This window comes from Oncorhynchus masou, chromosome 31 (assembly GCF_036934945.1).
Source record: "Oncorhynchus masou masou isolate Uvic2021 chromosome 31, UVic_Omas_1.1, whole genome shotgun sequence".
NCBI classification, from domain to species: Eukaryota; Metazoa; Chordata; class Actinopteri; order Salmoniformes; family Salmonidae; genus Oncorhynchus; species Oncorhynchus masou.
The window spans coordinates 7,683,424-7,696,080 of NC_088242.1; the positions used below are offsets into that span (position 1 = coordinate 7,683,424).

General features: G+C 42.3%; 1 protein-coding gene across 1 annotated transcript; it reads right to left on the bottom strand.

Annotated features, from left to right (window-relative positions):
- Nucleotides 1-1,766: 1,766 nt before the first annotated feature.
- On the bottom strand, nucleotides 1,767-11,197 carry LOC135523385 (sphingomyelin synthase-related protein 1-like). The gene is made up of 6 exons (XM_064950023.1): nucleotides 11,004-11,197; nucleotides 8,166-8,747; nucleotides 6,804-6,899; nucleotides 6,294-6,411; nucleotides 5,725-5,875; nucleotides 1,767-5,470 (listed from the first exon to the last, which is right to left on the bottom strand). Exons 2-6 carry the CDS (start codon nucleotides 8,726-8,728, stop codon nucleotides 5,163-5,165), a joined length of 1,236 nt encoding a protein of 411 aa, XP_064806095.1. The 5' UTR covers nucleotides 8,729-8,747; nucleotides 11,004-11,197; the 3' UTR covers nucleotides 1,767-5,162.
- Nucleotides 11,198-12,657: the final 1,460 nt, after the last annotated feature.

Below are 12,657 nucleotides of genomic sequence, written 5' to 3' on the forward strand. Positions count from 1 at the left end.
CCAGTCAGGATGTTCTCGATAGTGCAGCTGTAGAACTTTTTGAGGATCTGAGAACCCACGCCAAATCTTTTCAGTCTCCTGAGGGGGAATAGGCTTTGTCGCGCCCTCTTAACGACTGTCTTGGTTTGTTTGGAACATGATAGTTTGTTGGTGATGTGGACACCAAGGAAATTGAAGCACTCAACCTGCTCCATCGATGAGAATTGAGGCGTGCTCGGTCCTGTAGTCCACAATCATCTCCTTTGTCTTGATCACGTTGAGGAAGCTTGTCATCCCCCTCCGTATAGGCGGTCTCATCGTTGTCGGAGATCAGGCCTACACCACTGTTGTGTCATTGGCAAACTTGGGTGTTGGAGTCGTGCCTGGCCATGCAGTCATGAGTGAACAGGGAGTACAGGAGGGGACTGAGCACACACCCCTGGGGGGCCCACATGTTGAGGATCAGCGTGGCAGATGTGTTGTTACCTCCTCTTTACACCTCGGGGCAGCTCATCAGGAAGTCCAGGATCCAGTTGCAGAGGGAGGTGTTTAGTCCCAGGGTCCTTAGTTTAGTGATGAGCTTTGAGGGCACTATGGTGTTGAACGCTGAGCTGTAATCAATGAATAGCATTCTCACGTAGGTGTTCCTTTTGTCCAGGTGGGAAAGGGCAGTGTAGAGTGCAATAGAAATTGCATCACCTGTGGATCTGTTGGGGCAGTATGCAAATTGGAGTGGGTCTAGGGTTTCTGGGATAATGGTGTTGATGTGAGCCATGACCAGCCTTTCAAAGCACTTCATGGCTATCAACGTGAGTGCTACAGGTTGGTAGTCATTTTGGCAGGTTACCTTATTATTCTTGGGCACAGGGACTATGGTGGTCTGCTTGAAACATGTTGGTATTATAGACTCGGTCAGGGACAGGTTGAAAATGTCAGTGAAGACACTTGCCAGTTGGTCAGCACATGCTCAGAGTACACATCCTGGTAATATATCTAGCAGTCATCTTTATTCTGCACAGTTTCAGGAGGTTAGCATTTTGTTGACATCTGGATTAGCAACTATAACAGGGGCTGTCAGAAACACTTCAATAAACCTTAACTAGAAGAATTCTGCATGATAAGGAATTACACTAACTGACTGTGATGAAATAAACATTTGCTGGAGCTGATCACTGTGCTGCTAGCGGAGGGCTGCCGTGTGGTTGAAGAAGAATGGGTTGGAAAAAGCTTTTGGTGGTCACAACAGAAACAGGTGGTCTAGCTAACTAAAAACAGTAAACACTGAATGAGCAGCGTCAGAGGACTTGACCTGAAGTGGTACTAACTAAGCTAATAAGACCAGGCTGAACAGACATGCTGGTTTTCCATAGCAGACCGACCTGGCATGTAAACTCAGTAATAGGTTAAATCCATGATTAGACACTGGACCTCAGACACAGTGGGAACCATGGCCGTCAACTGGACGGGATTTCCAATATGTAACCTGCTCAGGATAGCCCTGAGCCGATTCCCAGAATCCACTTAAATCCACTGCACTCTGGCTCTATCCCGTGCAGATGTGTCACCATGTCCTCTAACTATGTAGCTAACTGATTTACATTCTTGCCCACGGGTGACTTTTGACATAAAGATAAAGATTTAAAGATAAATATTTAGGATCAGCTTCCCCTCCCCAATAATAACTTTAAACATTTGTAGGGAAACTGCAACAAGATCAGCATATAGGGACAATGTCACACTCCACTCAAAACCCTTCTCTTCTGAAGAATCACATCCAAGTCACATCATTGATGTCAACCGTTTAATGATGCAAAGACATTAATCCATTTACCCAATACAACCACACTGTGTGATTGCTACATTTCCATTACAAAATGGTAGCTAATTACTGCATCTTGGAGGTATGGAACATACCATTATAACCACACCAGTGATAAGGGTTAGAAACAATTTTTTATAGGGGGTTAAAAGTGACAAGAACAAATACATAAGAGAAAAGCCACAATTCTCCTGTACATATCTCTCTCTAAAAAAAAAACATCTTAGCAGCAAATTAATAGTTTTGCAGTTAGGACAAGCTGGCATTAGTCAAGCCAGGAGTTCAATGCATCACTTTATTAGGGGAGGGGGGGGGGGATAGAAAGACTCATAGCATGTAAGGGATCTAGTAACTATTCCACAGCTGAAATTCCAAATAAAAACATGGGATGGAGATGAGACTTAACCCACTGGACACAAACCGGTTGAATAAACATAAACTTACAAAAAATGTTTAAAAAAATCTGACGTTGAAACAAATGTGATGATGATGAAGCAAGGTGGAAAACTGATTCGATTCTCAAAAAAAAAAAAACATTTGGAAAATGTGTCCTTTTTTCACTTATATCCAATGGCATGGTTCAAATCTATATATCTATATATATATTTTTTTTTACATTGAGTTGTCAACTTGCATGAATTTAATCAAATGTATTATATATTTAAAAATTAGATGTTGAACTGACATCTTTGCCCAGTAAAGTAATACCTAATTGTCTTACAAAAGTGGGTTGTAACCAATACCATTAATGGTCGTTTCAGATCGGATTTGAGTGACTGTGTGGGGTGGGGGTTTGTGTTGGTTCCAATTTGTTTTAATGATTTGGGTGAGAGGGTGATTCTGAAAATCAACCCTTTACATAAAAGCACACGGTGTTTTAAACAAATATATTTCCTCACGACTGTAAACAGATTCCTGTTCAAGTGTTTATTGCAATATCCTTTTATGTATATCAAATATTTAATAAAAACAAATTCTATTGACATATACAAAATTAAATAAATTAAGACAGACCAAGGGATCTGTGGAAGAAGTAAAACTATTATTTTATAAGGATTTACATCCTTGTATGTTATCGCAAAGCATAGACATTTACTAAATTACAAGCAAGTACGCAACATCTGAGATATGCATTTATTATAAAAAGACAATGTTACTATAACACCTAAAGTTATTGGCAAATGGAATGATATTTAAAAACAATTGTTCACCATTTTCCATTCCATAGTTTTGGCTGCTTTTTGCGATCTCCTTGGTAACAGCCCCGTTTACGGCAAGGTGTAGTTCGGAAAAAGTTAAGAACTGAACAATACAAATATTATAAAAGGAAACCAAATACATTATACACACGTATGTGAACACCTCTTCAATTTAGTAGAGTCGGCCATTTCAGCCACACTCGTTGCTGACAGGTGTATAAAAAAATGTAATCGAACACAGCTATGCAAACTCCATAGTCAAACATTGGCAGTGGACTGGCCTTATTGATGAGCTCAGATGCCACCTTCCCAACAAGCCAGTTCATTATATTTCTGTCCTGCTAGAGCTGCCCTGGTGAACTGTAAGTGGTTATTGTGAAGTGGAAACATCTAGGAGCAACAACGGCTCAGCCGCAAAGTGGTAGGCAACACACGCTCACAGAACAGGACCGCCGAGTGCTGAAGCACATACAAAAAAAAAAAAGTCTGTCCTCGGTTGCAACACTCACTACCGAGGTCTGGGGCTGTTTGATGGTTCGGGCTAGGCCTCTTAGTTCCAGTGAAGGGAAATCTTAACGTTACAGCATACAATGACATACGACACAATTCTGTTCTTCCAACTTTGTGGCAACAGTTTGTGGAAGGCCCTTTCCTGTTTCCGCATGACACTGCCCCCCCCCCCGTCCACAAAGTGACGTCCATATAGAAATGGTTTGTCGAGATCGGTGTGGAAGATCTCGACTGGCCTACACAGAGCCCTGACCTCAACCCCATCGAGCAGCTTTGGGATGAATTGAAACACCAATGGCGAGCCCGGCTTAATATCAATGCCCGACCTCTAATGCTTGTGGCTGAATGGAAGTAAGTCCCAGCAACAATGTTCCTACATCTAACGGAAAGCCTTACTAGAATAGAGGCTGTTATAGCAGCAAAGGGGCGGGGACCAACTCCATATTAACACCCATGATTTTGGAATGAGATTTTCGACAAGTAGGTGTCCACATACTTTTGGTCATGTAGTGTAAGTTCATGTCAACATGACGAATTCAATAATACAGTAGTACAGCCAAACCCCACAGTATTGTCTGAAGGAATGCAGAAGCTTTTCACACTACCTAAAGTAATAAAGATAAACAAGTAACAATACCTGTCGCAACATCTGGAACTTAGATATTGTTACACAGAAATTCAGGAACAGTATCTGTGACATTTTGAAAATTGCTTCAAAAAAAAAAAAGTAGGCCAGAACTGTATTAGAGCCAAAGTCCAGATGAATCCCACAATAATATATCAGGATATCTAAATGAACACAAGCTTTTCTTTTTTTTTTTTTTTACTATAATACTGTTGAACTTTAGATTAACAAATTCTATTGGACTTAAAAAATAAACTTTTTTTTTTGGTTACAATAGGCTGCCTGAGAACTGCTTTCATGTTTCTCCCACCAAACCTCTAGCTTGCTATTACATTCGACATTCACTCAGACTGCAAGTTAAGAGCCGTTAAAAGCGTGGAAATGCTAGCCTGGCAGTAGCAGGTCAGTTTGTGCTGTAGCCAACTCCTCTGTCGAGTTCGCCGTCATGCCATAAACAGTAAGGCATAACAAGAGACGAGGAGTTGACTAAAGCACTTACATCATATCTGTAACCTGGTTATTGATCATGGCAAAAGGTGCGGGGAAATATCTTCAAAAATCTCAATCCCTTTTCAAATGAGAGGAAGTGGAGAGGATTAGTCTTTAGCATTTAACCAAAATGGCACCCTATTCCCCATGTAGTGCATTATTTTTGACGAGAGGCCATAGAGCTCTGGTCTAAAGTAGTGCACTATAAAATGAGTAGGGTGTCATTTTGGACACATAGTTAGTTTAATCCCTTTCAACAGGCTGCCTTTGGGACAAACGCCAGCCAACCACTAAGTCACAGAATGGGAGTAATCAAACCTCCCCGTACCCTGTCTCACTGTGGCACCGATAGGATCCTACCAGCCATCTCAGTTTACAGTCTCTGCAGCTATTGGAATATAAAGTCAATATCACACGACCACAGTTGGCAACTCCTTGAAGGCAGCACAGCAGCAACATAGCACGACGGGGCTCAGAGTGAACAGCGTTAGAAGAGATCAACGTCGTCGTGGCTGCATCGCGGACCAGTGTACGCTACCACCTAGTACCCAATCATGCTCCGGATCATGGCGGGTTTAGAGAAGGGCCAGCCGTACTCGTTGGGCACGGGGCCGTTGACGTTGCATTCGAAGAAGGAGAACATGGGGAACCAGATGCGGGCCCTGCGACTCTGCTGGTAGGCCCTTGTGTTAGCCAGCGTGTGGTAGTACAGGAAAAGCCTGGTTGTGATGTAGAAGGCGATGAAGACGTCGATGGAATAGTGTTCATGGGCCGCCAGGATAAAGAAGATGCCAAACAAGTTCAGGACCCAGGACAAGGTGTGGATGAAGTTCCAGCCACGCGGGGTGTCTGTTAGTGAAGACATACAAGCAGAACATTGAACAATGTGTTAGGATGGTTTTCAGTTTCAGTTCTGTTCCAATCAGGAATTGAATGACAACTTCAAGTGATCCTGTAGATTATAACAACAGTTTAAAGCTGTCAGTGGTCTGGTCTTCATGTAGTTGTAGCTGATGGACACAGACATTCTTCCCACTACAGTCAATGGCATCTTATAGTCTGCACCAAGGAGACAGTAACAATAAATGATATGGAACAATTACATTCTGTCACAAAGAAGTTGAGCATGGTGATGACCACCGTGTGACCGCTGAACATGTAGTCCCCACACGTATGGACCCCTGTGAGGGACATTCCAAATCCACTCCATATGACCAGAGCTCGATGCAGTTTGGCCCACATGTCACCATACACCTCGGGGGAAAGAGAAGGAAAGAGTCACGATTGATATTCTAGCCTGTTGTGAGAAGTGTAAATTGCCAACCATAGCCTGGGGGAGGGGGGAGGGGGGGGGGGGGTGCAGAGGGCCAAACTTAAAATTGGTTACATTTGCTCAGCGTCAAATTTTGACCATCACTTTTAGAATTTGCGATTCTCTGACTGTCTAGCTTTCATTTCGATTACTGTTAGCAAGCTAGACAGAATGAAAAGTGACTATAGAGGACGTATCAAGCTAGACAGAATGAAAAGTGACTATAGAGGACGTATCAAGCTAGACAGAATGAAAAGTGACTATAGAGGACGTATCAAGCTAGACAGAATGAAAAGACTGTAAATGTAGTTCCGTCATCATTTCTACACAGTTTTGATTTAGCTAGTAGAGCGGTGGTACCTTTCCTGAGCACTGCAGGTGCTGCCCTGGCACCGACAGGGAGGTCACAAACATGGTGACGCAACGCAGCATGAACACGGTCCCCATGAGGCTGCACAGCCGCCGCAGTAGAATGGACCTTCAGCAAAACATTACACACATTAACGTAGCACTTACTACCACAACTTCAATAACTAGGCCAAAGGGTTTTCAAACCTCTCCTCAGGGACCCTTAGAAGTTTCGCACTTTTGTTGTAGCCTTAAAAACTAGCTCACCTGATTCAAGTAGTTAAAAGCCTAATGATTAGTTGACAAGTTGAATCAGGTGTGCTAGCTCTGGAATAGATTGAATACATGAAACAGGTTCCTTGGAGGAGAAACTTGAAAACTGCTGGACTACACACTTCTATTCTACATAATTCCTCTATTCTAGTCGAGGATAAATTCTAGATACTAGCTTTAAAAAATATATATAATGTCTAGGCTGTGTGATGAACATGTTTTCCTGTGGACCAGTAACCAGAACTCTACCTGTGTTTGTGCAGCAGCAGAACGAGCAGCCAGATATTACACAGGATGACTCCACAGGCCTCTGCCATGGTAAAGGCCCATGGTATTCTAGGTACACTGTTAAAAAGAAAGAAAAATGGTTATAGGCTGAGCACTGTGGGTTATTCTCCCAGGCTTAGACAACTTTATTTTAAGTGTCACTCAAGCCTAATCGCTAATAACCGAATGAAAAGTATTAACCTATATTCAACATTACTTGACTGGAACAAACGAAACAGCCTAGTAGATTACTATCCCACTTAAAGGATGCATAGGGTCATCCAACGCAACTGGGATAATACCTGACAGACCTGCATGAAGTTCTCACGAAAGGCTAACCCTTTTGCTATTTCACACTATGCCGCGCGCCTCGACGTCAACCTCTAGTCCTGCTCGACCATATAAACATACGGAGCTACATTTAGCCTAATTACTGCTTAGTCATTTCACCAACAGTAATCTGCCACATTATCACACCATGAGTAAGTCAGACTCAGCACTCGGTGAGAACAAGCCAGACATTCATTATGGCAGAACAGCTAGATCCACTGTCCCAATTGGAGGTCATTGTGAACAGAAGATCAGACAATTCAAGAACACTTGATGGCAGGACATGCTATCGAGATTCAGAACAGGCAATATTTGCATCTCGAATGGCACCCCATTCCTATATAGTGCACCTCTTTCAACCAGGGCCAATTGAGTAGTAGTACACTTCATGGGAGCAATTTGGGACACACACCATGTCAGGCTTATAATAGACAGTTGCTATCAGAAAGTAGGGCAAGTATCACAATGTCCATACAAACTGATTCCCCTCCCTGCAGGTGCACCGTCATGTTTAACTTCATTATCACTGTTGCTCTGAAAGCCTAGTCAGGGTTGTATTCATTAGTCAGACAAACTAAATGAATACATTCTGCAACGGAAGCGAATTTACTCCAAACAGAAAACATTGTTATGAAAAAGGGCAGCCTAGTGGTTAGAGCGTTGGACTAGTAACCGAAAGGTTGCAAGTTCGACTCCCCGAGCTGACAAGGTACAAATCTGTCGTTCTGCCCCTGAACAGGCAGTTAACCCACTGTTCCTAGGCAGTCATTGAAAATAAGAATTTGTTCTCAACTGACTTGCCTCCTAAAATAAAGGTAAAATGAAAATAAAATATTGATGAAATTCAGATGAGTTCCTCCCAGTTTCATTCCGTTTGCTCGTATTTGGTTCCTTGTCACCAAAGCATTCGTTAAGTTTAAAAATCGGTGCTTGCTGAGAAGTCACAAGATCAAGTCAGTCTAAATGTACATACATTGCTTAGGATGTGGGGGGGGGACAGCATGAGCAACCCACCTGTCTAAGAAAATGTCTGGCAAGGGCGGGTAAGTGCGCATGTCCGGCACCCTCTCGTGCACAATCACCATAACGAAAGAGGTAAATCCGAACACAAACACCACATAGACGGCACTAAGCGCCGTCTTCCAGTACTCAGGGTCCAGCCTCCCGCTCCCTCCGTGCTTGTACTTCCCATTCCTATACTGAAGATACTGCTCTCCAACCGGTGCCGTGTCTGTGTTCGAGTTATCACACTCTCTACTGGAGTCTCCGTTGCAGTGCCAGTCCCCACCCTGAGGCGAGTGTCCGTCGAACGGGACCCCCAACTCCTCCAGGATGTCCAGGTTGTGTTTCTGCAGCTTGCGGAGGGACACCATCAGCCTCTTGATGTCCCCCAGCACCTTGAGTTCCAGTGGAGGAGAGCGGAGGTCGTATTCACTCAGGGTGAGTAAAGACATGCCATCCAGACGGTGCTTGTTGCACAGCAGGTCTACATAGTGGCAGAAGCCCTCGTCCTTCAGCCACTTGGCTACGTGCTTGGTGGTCCAATGCTGGATGCTCAGCTGGGTACTACTAGACATCTCCCCTTCACTCTGTAAACTGTAGAAGACAAACAAACAAAAAACGACAAGATTAATCTCGACTCCAAAACCAAATCAAACATGCTCTTAAAAAGGGCGAATGCATTCCTGATTTGACCTCGTTTTATATTTGATTCGTTAAGAAATGCTAGCGGCCGTGACTGAATTCAAACATGAGTTTGTGTCTGGGGTGTGGTTTGATGTGGGTCTCTCACAGGTGGGAATAGTTAAACAAATTATTTCACCAATTAGCTTCAGCAGGCTGGTGTTTGACCATGGCAAAGTTGGTTACCTCATCTCTGGGGATAGTTCGGGACCCTCAAATTACACAAGGAAATATTTTCATGTACATTTAAGTCATTTGGCAGACGCTCTTATCCAGAGCGACTTACAGATTGGTGAATTCACCTTATGTCGCACATCTTTTAGTTGTCTCATTAAATGCTTTCAATATTTGTATAGGAATTTCTAAAAATGTATAGTTGATTTGAGGTTAAGTAATTGAAATTTGGAGCTATTGAACTGTTAAAATATTGTCCCATATGCAATTTACTGATGGTCTCCAACAATGCGGGTTGGGTTGTTCAGCAACAAGACCACGGCGTGCGCATCTATGGGACAAAACAGACGGGTTGGTTTATACTGTATTCAATAAACATCATCAAAAAACAGCTGCACAATGAGCACTTGTTTATCAAATATAAATGTTAGTTGTTGGTTAGCGATTTTCTTTTTGCCATAATAGCATAGTCAAAACAAGTAATCAAGAAGAAAAAAAACGAGCCCCTTAGCATTCCCCACGTGGCAGTTTGTCATTGTTGCTAGCTATTTGGCCATCCAGAATCACAACACGGACGTCTGTCCCATTGAAGCATGGGGTTCGTGGCGGTTTCAGCAAACCCATCTATAGAATCGACTAAGTGGAGAGGGGGGGAAAAGATCTGTCGATGTGCCCTTGAGCAAGGCACTTAACCCTAATTGCTCCTGTAAGTCGCTAAATGACTAAATTGTAAATGAAAAGGATCGGGTCGAGTGCAGCTGCGCTCAGAATTCATTACTTGGGTGCTGCCAGCTGGATTGAAATAAACACAAGTTAAACTTACTGTACCCTTCATTCCGTGACATAACATTCTATTCCCTATCATCTTGCAAATCTCTGTTTTGGACCAGACTGACTTTACACTTTGTAGTAAATTTTGACACTAGAATAACATGTTTCTAACTCATAACGATGCAACATAGGCCATTTTCAAAACGAGAAAAGCTTTTTAAAAAAGGGCAGTCGCTCTTTAAGTCTGTCACAGGTAACATGCATATCACATGAAAAGATATGCAGTGTGTGGAATAGACAAAGTCCCCATATCGATTGGAGGAGCCAGTACCATTTCAAAAGAGAAAACACTGCAACACTGTCATTACACAAGCCACAGAACTAGGCATTCACCATTTTTCACTGAATCAGCATTTCAGCAACACTGTCTGGTTCCCTGTCTAGCATACAATATTTCTACACGAGGCACTGACTTCACACTGTTTCAAGACAATCTTCTCAATTTCTTCCAGTCTGGTTAAAATTGTAGTCACACAAAGCAGTTTTCGGCCGAAACTTCTAAGGACTAACGTCTAGCCTACAGTACACTGTCAGACAAACCTCTGTATATACCGAGTAATTGTGTAATAAAGCCTAGTTCAAAAATCAGACTACTTAGAGGTCAGTGTCCCCTGGCAAGAAAAACTGTCCCATGTCATGTCTCTACTCACCTCCTTGCAAAACATTAACGCAATACAGAAAACTAGTATTGGGTGCTAATAGCACAGTCGGTCATTAATACTAAAACAACAAGACAGACAGAGAAGGGTGGTGAGTTTTTCCTAGCCACCGTGCTTCTACACCTGCATTGCTTGCTGTTTGGGGTTTTAGGCTGGGTTTCTGTACAGCACTTTGAGATATCAGCTGATGTACGAAGGGCTTTATAAATACATTTGATTTTATTTGGACATCTCTGGCAACAGCCTACTGTCTGTCTCCAGCAGGCCAGGCAGAAGGGTTAGTTAGCTAACAGTAGCTAGCTAGTTAGCCATACACATCTGACTGATATATACTACCAAAAGCCCAATTATCTTGCTGTGTGGATAGTTAACTATACAAAAACACATTTCAATGCTCAGAATACATTAGCTATCAGCAACAACGTGTACATTCCGGTCATAACGTTATCAGCTTGCTGGTATGCTAACGTTAGCTAGTTAGCAATAATAACAGTAAAATACTCACCGGAATTCACTCAACTTTTAATGAGCTGCCGCGGAGAGTAAAAAAATGACTATACGGCATCTCACACGAGTCTGACGAAACTATATGTACGTTTAGTGTGATAAGACGATTGAAGCAAATCATTTCGTCCGCTTTGCGGTTGACAACACTGGAAGGAGCCGAGCACCAGGTAGTTTTCTCATACTGAGTCGAGCGTCGCTCATTGCTGAATTTATAGCCACTACACTGACCTCTACTGGTGAAATGACAGTATCGGTATGCAAAGACAGCACAGCATGTACTCACACTGAAACAATGTATTGTTCATGACCAGTGAAGTAACCTAACGTCATGTCAGCCTGGTCTCAGAAACTAGACGTAACATAGTAAATGTAAACCCAGAGTTTACGAATTGACGGTTTATTAACCCAACTTTACGCAGGCTACTGTTTGGCCGTAGCCCACGCCAAATAAATGAAAGATAAGCCAACCGTGACCTTCTCTTGTGAAACCCAGACATAAGACAGAGTACAATGGCTAAACCTGGTCTTAACTTCCAATGCTCCCTCTCCCTGCCCAACCCCCTCCACGCCACTCCGCCAACTACCAGGATGCCCGGCATCAGAACATTCCAGGCATGCCCGTGATTGGCAGATAGCAGGTTGATTGGCATGTCGGATCCAAGAACACTGGTAAGTACAACACAACCCACTAATAGCCTAACACACCGCTCGCTGTCTGTGCGGGTTGCTACAGTATGTTATTTTTGGTATGTATACATAAGACAGAAAGATATGTCGAGACAACCCAAAGGTTGTGTATTTGGTGTTTGAATCTCATCACGGAAAACTTTAGCATTTTAGCTAATTAGCAACTACTTACTACTTTTTTTACTCCTAACCTTAACCCCTAGCCTAGCTAACGTTAGCCAACTAGCTAATGTTAGCCACAACAAATTGGAATTTGCTATTTTGTAACTATTTGTAAGAATTACAATTCATAATATATTGAATTAATTGCAATTTGTAACAAACTAATTGTAATTTGTAACATTTACAAAATGGTTGATGACACCCACAAATTAATACATACCACACGAGATGTAACATATCACATACCATTTGGTGGATTTACATTTACTTTGTTACATCTAAGCCTGAGTCCAGGTTGCATAATGTAGAATAGATTTAAATGAGGTGAGTCACTGAAGCCAACATTATCTCTATGTAAAGTTGCAAGACACATGTAAGATTTAAGACATAGGTCTAAGTTCAATTACACAAACAGACATCAATCAGGTAATCATAATTTTAGACTGAGGCGAAGGAACAGCACCTGTTCTTGTTACTATACATAGGCCTAAAGCCTCAACTAGGCTAATTACCATCCTACAACACCAGAAAATGAAATATAGCTGATGTCTCATGAGAACCATTTATACCAGACTGTATGTGTGTTCTTTCTAAATGTATTCTATTGAATGTAATGTACAGCTGTTGCATTCTTTGACAGAAGAGCCTGCAGGTAAGCGTTTCATTGTACTGTATATTACACTACACTGTATCCTGTGCATATGACAAATACACTTTTATTTGATTTGTATGTTGTAGGTACACTTTAAAAAGTCATAGTTGTTAAATGGTTCTTCCTCAGCTCGTATGGTTCCTTGGAGAAC

What these genes read in the sequence shown, in the direction of transcription:
- LOC135523385 (XM_064950023.1), bottom strand. Translation starts at nt 8,728, where the DNA reads ATGTCTAGTAGTACCCAGCTGAGCATCCAGCATTGGACCACCAAGCAC. An exon ending in ACCTGCAGTGCTCAGGAAAG is followed by an intron (nt 5,876 to 6,293) that starts GTACCACCGCTC and finishes CTTTCCCCCGAG; the next exon opens with GTGTATGGTGACATGTGGGC. An exon ending in CAACTTCTTTGTGACAGAAT is followed by an intron (nt 5,471 to 5,724) that starts GTAATTGTTCCA and finishes CTTCACTAACAG; the next exon opens with ACACCCCGCGTGGCTGGAAC.